The 10550-nt window shown below is 42.6% G+C and overlaps 1 protein-coding gene across 1 annotated transcript; it reads left to right on the plus strand.

Annotated features, from left to right (window-relative positions):
- Positions 1–2648: 2648 nt before the first annotated feature.
- Positions 2649–3605, plus strand: LOC308370402 (odorant receptor 131-2-like; the record flags this gene model as incomplete). The annotated part of the gene is made up of 1 exon (XM_080845054.1): positions 2649–3605. One exon carries the CDS (start codon positions 2649–2651, stop codon positions 3603–3605), a length of 957 nt encoding a protein of 318 aa, XP_080701180.1.
- Between the last annotated feature and the right edge of the window lie 6945 nt (positions 3606–10550).

Genomic DNA, 10550 nt, shown 5'->3' on the forward strand with positions numbered 1-10550 from the left:
CTTCTTCTTCCCCCAACGCCAGGTTCCAGCCAATACTACCACTGTTTCCAACCCACAGGGGGCTCCTCAGATGTCAGGGCTGGAGTGATGGAGGTGTGGGCAGCCTGGACACTTTCGCCGCAAATATTCACTCATGTAGATCAGATGGGTGATCTGGGTTGGAGGTCTGACGGGACCCTTCCCCGGTTCAGAAGAGACGTACAGCGCTCCAGTAAGGGGTTGATAACGGTTCTTGTTCTGAACAACAACTTGTTAACCAAGAGCCCATAGTTTCTATTTTTTTGTCTTCGATTTGTGTCTCTGTGAGCAGTCTGTAAAATAAACTAGTTTGCTGACTTAGCCTACTGTTTCTCCCGAACCTGGGCTGAGGAGAACTCACGAGGAGTGATTACTTCTGTTACAGAGGCATTTCTGGAAAGTTCTGCGTGATACATGCGTACATACACCTTAAACCTAGTCTTATGGCCCAGCTTGCCACATATTAAGTTGAGCAATCTGAGAATTACTGTATTAACCAGATTTAAAAGTATAATTCTAAATATAGTCATTAATAATTAAATCCCACAAAATCTGCTGATTTTATTGGTGTTCATGAAAAATATAATTGAACAACTAATGTACCGTTTGACAGTTCTGAAACCTGAAGCTGTTTCGCCAAGTCTTTAGCCTTTAAGAAATACACAGGAACGTCTTAAATTGATTGAAACTTTATTGTTTTGAGGAACATCCACAGATGATTTGTTTTTCAGTTTCAGCATAGACTCAACTTGGCATAAGAGCAAACGTTTTAGCCCATAAACATTATCACCAACATCTTCTGAATGTGTGTATAATCACAAACTTTGTAGCCAATGACATAAATAATATCACGTCATGTTATGTATGGAAAAGGCTATTATATGAAATAGCAGCTGTTACGCTTTATCTAAAATATGAAATATAGTCAATTGCAGATTGTTAGGATGCAACACGTATTTAAACACAAAATATCTGACTTCATTTCATGTATGAGGGGTTAAGATGAAGCACTGGTTAAACGTACCCCCAACGCTCTGGCTCATTTTGCCCCACAGCCACCATTTAACGGAAAGATCTTAGTCTGGCAACCCAGAGCTACACTTTCATAAATCACTGATATGTTTCAACACACTTTGCATTAGTCAGCATATCTGATACAACTTTTTAAACTGAGAAAAATTACTTCTGATGTGAGACTGATTGCTTTGACAGGCAAAAAACTGTCACAAATATGCTCACCACTCTATTTACATTCTCCATTTCTTTCACATCAAGATTGAAATGGAGAATACAAACTAAATAAGGTTCACATGACAAAAATTGTGTATGGTTTCCCAGATGGTGGGTCAGTTTATCCACTGTCTAATCTAACTCTACTCTCCCCTGTAAAGATATCATTCATTTCAGGATGGGCTTAGCTATGAAAGTAAACTCCCTATAGACATAATGGGGTTGTCAACAACTTAATATTCAAATGAATCACAGGACTCATTATAAAAAGTAATGCTAGCAAGGATTTTAGTCAAGATCTGATCACTTGACCATGAACACTTATCACAGGTAAGGACTCTGGATAAAATGATATGCATTATACTCTTTGTTAGTTTATGTGACTGTTTTTATATAATGTGATAAATATCTTCTTCTTCCAATATATACGGTTTATAATTTCTTCATAAAATTACATATATTTGCATGTTGTTTATTATATTTACAATATATACATTATATGTTAATGTTGTTTTACTCTTTATATTCATCATACCTTATTATATGCAAGAGTAATACTGTATGATAAATAATTCATGTTCCTTGTTAGATCCTGTCCATATGGCTTTGTCTTAGAACCAATACATTGTGAATGTGTTGTACAGTGATGCACATCTGACTTCCTTTTCTTTCACAGCAGTGAAAGTAACATCTTGATTAACAAACTGCAGCCTACATTGTAAATGCATGTTCAACACACACAAGGTGTAAACCAAACCGTATTGTAAGAGTCTATATTTAATGTCTGAGTGAAGTTCTCATGTCTGAGTGAAGTTCTAAACCTGTCTTTATCTGTTTCTTAGCATGTCATGAGTAACTATTGCAGCCTAATACACACCCTGCATGTATATATATATATATATATATATATATATATAAAGTTTGGAAATGTGTGTTTGGTCGATTATTTCTCTGTTGTTACGATGATAATTGCTATTGTATTTTATATCATTGGAACGCCTGTTGTATTTGTGGGATGAGCAGCACAGCTGATTATGTGGGTAGCACCCAAGTAAAACTTTTTTTTATCAGTTTATATATATATATATATATATATATGCAGGGTGTGTATTAGGCTGCTATAGTTACTCATGACATGCTAAGAAAGATATAAAGTCAGGTTTAGAACTTCACTTTACATGAAGCCAGAAATAGATAGATTCAGATTTAGAAGTGAGAAGTCAGAGTTGGAAAAGTGATTAATTGATAATTTAAGTCAAAGTTTAAGACTGTGCACCTAACCAGCTAAATGTGTATATATGTATTACACTCGGTCTTATCTCTTAAAACCACAATATGTCTTTAGACTGGACTTCATTTCTGACTGATTTTAAAAATGTATTTTTGCCTCACAGCAGACCATGAGTGACAACAGCAGCCAGGGGCGGAACAGCAGCGGTGGGAGGCTCTTCACAGGAAGTGACCCAGTGCGCCTGAGCGTAACCACAGCGCTGGCCCAGATCTTAGTTTGGCCATTTGTCTACATCGACATCTTTATGTTCGTCGTCTTCTTAAAGCGGCATGTACTCAGGGCCGAACCCAGATACCTGCTGTTCGCCCAGACTCTGATCGCGGACACGGCCTTCCTCCTAACCACCAACTTTGTTGTGATCACTTACCAGGTGTTTTTGCTGCTGCCCGTGAGTTCCTGCCTACCTCTCAGTCTCCTCATGGGGGGCCTCACTCATGTGTCACCCACCACCATCGTAGCCATGTGCTTAGAGCGCTATGTGGCCATATGCATGCCCCTCAGACATGTTAACATCTTTTCACCTGGCAGGACTATGGGGTTTATAGCTATGGTGTGGCTCATCGCTTTCTCCAAACCTTTCATTGATTTCATGATTTTCCTCTCCTACGTGTCAAAGAGTTATTTCGACCAGCCCGCATTTTGCTACTACGAGATAATCCTCCTCGAGGATTGGCACATGATCATGAGGGGGAATTTGTTCATACTGAACTACGTGCTTGTTCTTGTGATCCTGGTTTTCTGCTACGCCTCCATCATGCATGTGGCACGCAGAGCCTCTGGGGACAACAAGCAGGCTGCCTCCAAGGGCCAGCGGACCCTTTTGCTTCACATCGCCCAGCTGGTCCTATGCACGCTGGAGGTCACGGGGCCCTTGATTGAGGCCAGAGTGCTGGAGATGAGCAATGTCAATACTTACCTCATTGTGCGTTACTTCAATTTCCTGGCCTTCTCCGTTGTCTCCAGAGCCATAAGCCCTCTGGTTTATGGCTTGCGAGATGAGAAGTTTAATGCTGCTTTGAGATTTTATGCCAAGTGTGGAAGCAGTCAAATCTCTGTAGACAAATAAATGCTTCTCTTTGTGTCTGATTTAATTTCCTCACACAATTACAATTGATTTCAAACCTGTGGAGCAAGTATGCATATTTGTGTACTTGTCGGTTGTAAAGGTTCATGAATTTTCATTAGGTGTCCTTGAAAGGTCATGGAAAAGAACCCTGCATGTAACCTTTGATAAACATGATAAAGTTGTTATTTAAATCATCTTAAAATTATGCTTAAATGTCATTAACTTATTACCATTATGGGCAGTCAGTATAGTTATATTGTTGGTATACACCGCCAGCTTTTGTAAGTGTTGCGTCTGTTATCAGTCTGTTATCATGCCGAATGTCATGTTGTTACTGTTATCATGTCGAGGCCAGGTTGAACAGTGAAGCACCACACACCTCACAGTCAGGAGTTCAGTCAAGTAATGCCTAATCCATACTCAGTTTTCCAAAAGTGAATAGAGTAAAATCATTCAGATATCACTGCAGTTCTGCCAGTTACAACCCAAAGCATATCACGATCATGGTAATAATATGTTAGAAATAAACAACGATACCTAACCAACACTAACACCGCCTATTAATTAGTTCATTTAAATATTATACGTACAGTAGGGTGCATCAAAATATGCACTTTCAGCATATTGATCTGGCTGGGTGATAAAAGTGTTCCATTCCATGACCCAAGAACACATGCAAAATATTTTTTCAATCAGTGCTTATTTAGAGATGCAACGGTGTGGTGGTATAGGGGGATGGAAGGGTGCTTACAGCATCACCATGTAATGTACCGTAAAGCCACCGTATTTCTTACTTATCTTCTGTTAGAATAGAATTGTATCATTTAAATCAAATAATGGATATAATTACTGTTAGGCTAATATCATTCATTGCATATGCCTTCAACACTTCCTGCAACCATTTACCGTTGATCGTCTCCTCACTGAAAACCCATTGCGCTGGAGAAATCACTGGAGCAAGCTCCTGCTTGCCTCGAAGTTATGGTCTCCACTGTCAGTCAGCAAGGAAAAGATTTCCAAAGCTCTGTTTTTAATTGAATTAGTCACGGGTCAATGTCAAAGTGCGTTCCTGCTTTTCGCCCAAATGTTCTTCAGCATACTTCAACAGTCAACACTCTATGAATTTATTAACACATTTCTGCCTCGGGGACATAATCTGCTGCTTTATGATCTCTGCTGGAAAAAGTAGCCAAGCCAACTTAAATGTTAAAGGAAGCCACCACAGGCTCTGATGTGTGCATTTAGACTAAACAATAACAATTATTGTAAACAGCCCTACATTGTTATGTCTAATATTGGTCTGCTACACTCTAATTTTTTTTTCTCATTCTTAATTGGTGATATACTTTTTGCTGGTGTCTTTAGGAGACAATAAGGCTATTAGTAGTATGTGATCAGGCCAAATGGAAGCTGAAAACTCCAGCTCTGCAAAGATTATGGCCTCTGGGGCCTCAGACTCAAGCAACCGAAAGAGTAGTCGCACCCTAGTCTTTGGTCTTGGTCCAAGTATAACTGAAGATGATGGCATCATCACTGGTGCCAAACTGCCTAATGGTCACCAAATATTGCGATGTATGCTCTATCATAGTGAGGTACAAGCACATTCCAAGAAAGCTGGTGCTGTTGGAGCCATATCAAGATTTGAAGCAGCTAAAATTGTAATGGGCCATGTACGCCCATTCTATGACAAAGCGAACATTCCTATGGTCAGTGACCATAGGACCTGTGACAAGATAGTGGCACTGGCTGATGACAACAAGAAACTGCGTTGCATACCGAAGGCCAGGCGTTCCAGTGATGGTGCAGCTCGACAGGTAGCAGCTATGGAGCACAAGCTGGATGCCACATTTCCACTGTGGCCTCCAAATGCTGAGGAGCTGATCTGTGATCCAGAGGGCAAAGCTTTCCTTGCCAGCATGAGGGGTGACAGAAGAGCAACATTTGGTGCAGCTGATGCAAAGCTGTAATCGAAGCTGAAGCGACGGCAGGAGCGTGAAGCTGCAGCAGCAGCCAGGCAGGCACGTTCAATCAAGGAACAGCAGGAAATGACATCAAGCCCAGCTGTGCTGCAGAGTGAAAGTGATAGCGATGTAGATGAGGCACCTGCTGCGCCAGCTGAGAGAGAAAGAAAGTGGACACCGCCTCCCATGTGCTCTATGCACTGGGACAGCAAGCTAACACCAACACTTGACAATGTTCCAATGTTCGGCAACTGGAAGAGCGCCTGACAGTGGTTGTGGGAGACACAACAAAGCTGAAGCTGCTTGGGGTGCCAGCGTACAAGAAGGGAACTGATGAAGCATGTGGAACAATTATTGCCCGACTGACCTGCCAGTTGCTGCAGAAGTGGGGTTGTGCCAATCAGGTTGTGAACATGGCATTAGACACAACTGCTTCTAACACTGGTCATCTCACAGCTGCTTGCATTGCCATACAGCTGTCACTGAATCTTTTTGATTTGTTTATTTGATAAAGAGGGACAGTGTGCATTAATAAACATTAGAAAGTAAATGCACCCAATTGTAGCCAAAAGGCTAGTTTCCATTGGCAGTCCCCCTGCCAGAGTGAAAATGGCTAAAGATAGGGAAGAAGAGAAGGAGAGAAAGACAACACCCAGACTATGCTCCTAGAGGAGTAGGCTGCAGTGTGGGAACCGTAAAAAAAAAAAAAAAAATACACCTATGAGTCTCAGGACATGACAAACACGAAGCAGGCGAAGGCGTGGGATGTGACGGAAGGTGTCAGGTGGAAGTTAAACAGCGACTGCAGAGAATGGTTTGCACTTGACCATTAGATGTTCGAGGTCAGGTGAGCAGCCGGACGATGTTTTTTTTCGCATCCACACACCACTGGTTGTTAATCAGGATACACACACCACCTCCTCTATTCTTGCCCGAATCAACTGTTGAGTCCTGCCGATGAATGGAGAGGCCATCGGGTAGGATGACAGAGTCTGAAATTGAGGAGTCCAGCCACGTCTCCGTACAAATGCAATGCAGTCCTTAATATCCCGTTGAAATGCCAACCTGGCTCTTAATTCATCCAGCTTGTTGTCAAGTGACTGGACGTTAGCAAGTAGGATACTAGGAAGCGGAGGACGGTGCTGTCGTTTCACCAGGGTCCCGGCTCGTTTCCCCCTTTTCCTCCGCCGGCGTCTTTTCACGGGTATCCAGGGTAAACAGCCAGGAAAACAACTCTGGTAACCAACGGAGTGAAAGTCCCAAGATGCGTTTGTAATTTGAAGATTCAGCCTGATATTCAGTAAAGCCTCTCTGTCGTACGTGATTCGCGCTTGACACGTTAATACATGTGAAAATAACATTATTAAGATGAAAAAAAGTTTAAATTTGAGGAGGAGCAACGGCAGCCATATCTCAGGCGCCTACGTCATAATCCGCCATCATCAATCGACCATTACTCTGGTCTGGGTGTCGGCACCACATTGGTGAGATACTCCTTAGTCAGATATTCAACGATCTCAAACTGGAGGTGTCAGGCTCACCAGATGTTGCCTTGTTTGCACGCCTACGAGAAAGCTGGAACGTCCTACCACATGATGACAGTAGCCCACTCTCCCAGTATGTCCCTGGTGATGATGAGCCACCTTTCATGGGCAAGTTGCGTGCAGAACTTTCTGCATATGCTGAGGGAGTGCTCAGCTAAAAGCAAGGTGACTACCACGAGTTTGTGCAGCTGTGTCTTGTGTATGTGGGTGCAACTGAAGCGACTTCAATGACCTTCCAACGGCCAGGAGCATTGCACAAGGCAAGGTGGATGGCCAAGTTGCTCTACACTCTGAAGCTGGCCTTGATGGAACAGCGCATTGCATCTGCTGTTCCACAGGGCACAATCACCAAGAAGCAGCAGGCCTCTGGCACTTTTTAGTACCAAGGTGCCAGTTGGTGAGCGGCGTGCACTTGCAGATGCCATCTTGGAGCACAAACCAACTGTTCCTCCAGTTCTCCCAAAGCTTCGCTTTGGCACTGGCTTCGGCAAACCAAAGTTTCCTGCTCTCTCAGCGACCACTCGTTTGGCTGACCTCGCCAACTCAGACTGCTGGTTTGGCATCCACCAGCTGAACATTGATCCGTCATTTCTCACACTTGATGTAGAGAAATGGGCCACCAGTGCAGCATTCCAGATGGGTACAGCAAACGTTCGCGCCACCAATGTTGTGAATGACTGTGCTGAACGTGGTGTGAAGCTAACATCAGACTTTGTGGCAGCCGCCAGGAGTGAGGAACACCTACAAAATGTGCTGCAGGCTGTTGAGCATGGCCGATCTAAGCAGCCAAATCTTCGTAAACGCAAGCTGGATACAGATTTAGACTCTTGAATTTAATATTGAACTTAAGTATATGTTATTTTCACATACATTTTATTGTGTATTTAAGTTCTATATTTCTGTAATGTTCTGTTGAAAACAAATGTTCTTCGCATTGGCTGAATTTGTTCTGTATTTAATATTGTAAGAAAAGCCATCATTAAATGTTCAGGTTTAAACAAATGTTATTACCTCCGCCAGGGGGGTCATATTTTTGGGAGCGTTGGTTTGTCTGTTTGTTTGTCTGTCAGCAACTTTACGGAAAAAGTGATGAACGAATTTGCATGCAGGGACCAATCCATTAACTTTTGACAGTGAGCCGTTTTGGCCAAGGTTTGCAGTCTGACTGTCTAGTTTTGTAATTAAGTTTCTGTGTGTACTTCTCATTTATGTGATTTAAATACAATTGTATTACCAAATATGGTATTTTCAAGTATAGTTTTTGTATCTTTGTGCGAAACCTCGGCAAAATCAGAAAACGTCAGAATATACAAATATTTCAAATTTCACATGCTGCTGTCTAACGAATGGGCTAACCGGGCTGTAGCCCCAGGCCTCGCCGCTAGGGGGGGCCTCCGGTCGCTGAAGGTCAAATGACAAAAATTAATAGAAGAAAAAAAAAAAAACGAGCGAAAATGCCGGGCCAAAGGAAACACGAGAGCGGAGCAAAAAAACTAAAATTAGATGAAATAAAAAAGGTAGGAGCGAAAGAATTATTACAGAAAACACGCAAATTAACCAACATGTGGAGGAGTAATCAGCCCGCTGTAGCAGTTACCACCAACATAGCACTGCGGATCTACCTTACATTGCCTGTCAGCAATGCCAGCGGGGAGAGGTCATTTTCCAAACTTGGAATTATCAAGAACAGGCTGAGAACGACAATGTTGGAGGACAAACTTAACAATCTGACTTTAATGTCAATTGAGCACGACATGCTGGCCCAAATGGACTTTGAGGAGCTCATTAATGATTTCGCACGGAAGAAGAGCTGAAGACGGGCCTTCTGAAGTCCCTTGGTGAGTCATGTTTGACGCGGCGGCCTCCTCTATATGACCCAGCCCCATTAATGTGTAAAATAGTTTTAGCTTGTTTGTGTGCACATTTTAAACAGTTCCCCCCAAGTATGTTGCATCGTACATTCCTGCCTGTCTTCTTGCTTGGGGTTTGTTGTGCGTAACCGGACATGTACCAGGGCGCTACTCCCGGAGTAAATTAACCATTCAATGCCCAAACCGTTTGAGCCATAGCCGGGGCCTTCATTGACCTTTGTTTAATAGCCTACAATAGGCCCTACCAGGCCCGGTCCGGCGCTATTCTGGGCCCGGGTGCCCCCCGCATAAAAAAAAAAAAAACCTAGTCTAAATCCGATCAATTAAACAACATCAACACAACTGAACTGAAAGCATGCAGCCGCAGCGGACTGTCTTGATTCCCCATTGCCCTACCTTAAAACTGTATGCGTCGTGTCTTGGCCGCAGCAAATCTGGCGATTATGTCACTTATATTCTCCACACTGGATGTAGTAGCAGTTGCCGCTGTCTGTTGATCCATCCTGTGTTGCTGAGCTAGTGGATGCGCTAACATCTGTCTCAGGGCCCGTATCCTCTGCCGTTTGTCTACTTGACCTACTACTCAGCCAAGATGTATAAATTCTCTTTGCATTTTCTGCCTCCTTTTTTGTACCTTCGCTCCTCCATTTACTTTCCTTTCTCTTTAGCGAACCGGATTTGTGTCCCGACATTTTAGCCTACTAAGTCTAACTAACCAGCCTGCGTAGCGATTTTCCCACGGGGGGAGGGGGGCGTGATACATGTGATTTGATACATTTTTTTTTTTTAAATAAATCGATTGCGTTGCACAGGCCACAGGGTCAACTTGTGCTGTTACAGACACACTCGGTATATCAGAAAGGATCAAAGAGGACGGGCCCCCCTCCACACGGGCCCGGGTGCAATTGCTCCCGTTGCTACCCCTTCAGAACCGGGCCTGGGCCCTACATTGTTTTATAGTTTTTGATGAGTTTACAAAAACAGGATGCATTTCTATAAATTAAGTAACTTTCAAAAAACAGTTAATTTATGTTGTCTGGGCCTAACTTGCTGTACTTGATAGCAAATGCATTGTAGGGCCTATTACTTTTTCTGTAATGATTTGCCAAAGTCACCAAATCACCAATTTCATACTTTCTTTTTTCCTACATTTTCAAATAGGCCAATTCAGATACATTTTGTTTCCCCATCCTCATTCTGTCAGCTTTGTCAACACTACTGCAATTATAATAAAGCTACCCTTGAATTGAAATTCATTTAATTGAATTGAAATCATATTACCAGTTCACTTTAAATAGTCTGTCATAGATTGGTAGGCCTACTGTGTACGCTGATGTGTCAGTGGGTTTGTGTGAGGTCATGCGTCAGAACATCATGATATGAAGGGCCTCACCCGGGTAATTAGCCCCGGGCCTCAGAAAGTGTTAATCCGGCCCACTTGCACCTCTAAATCTCAATGAATTTTCACAAAACTTCAGCAAAGTCATTTCTATGCGTATTCGAACAAAATGCAACCCCAGCCGGTTCCATATTTTGAAGATAAAATTTTGCCTTACATTTTGATGCACC

Source organism: Sprattus sprattus (genome assembly GCF_963457725.1).
Source record: "Sprattus sprattus genome assembly, chromosome: 9".
NCBI lineage: Eukaryota > Metazoa > Chordata > Actinopteri > Clupeiformes > Clupeidae > Sprattus > Sprattus sprattus.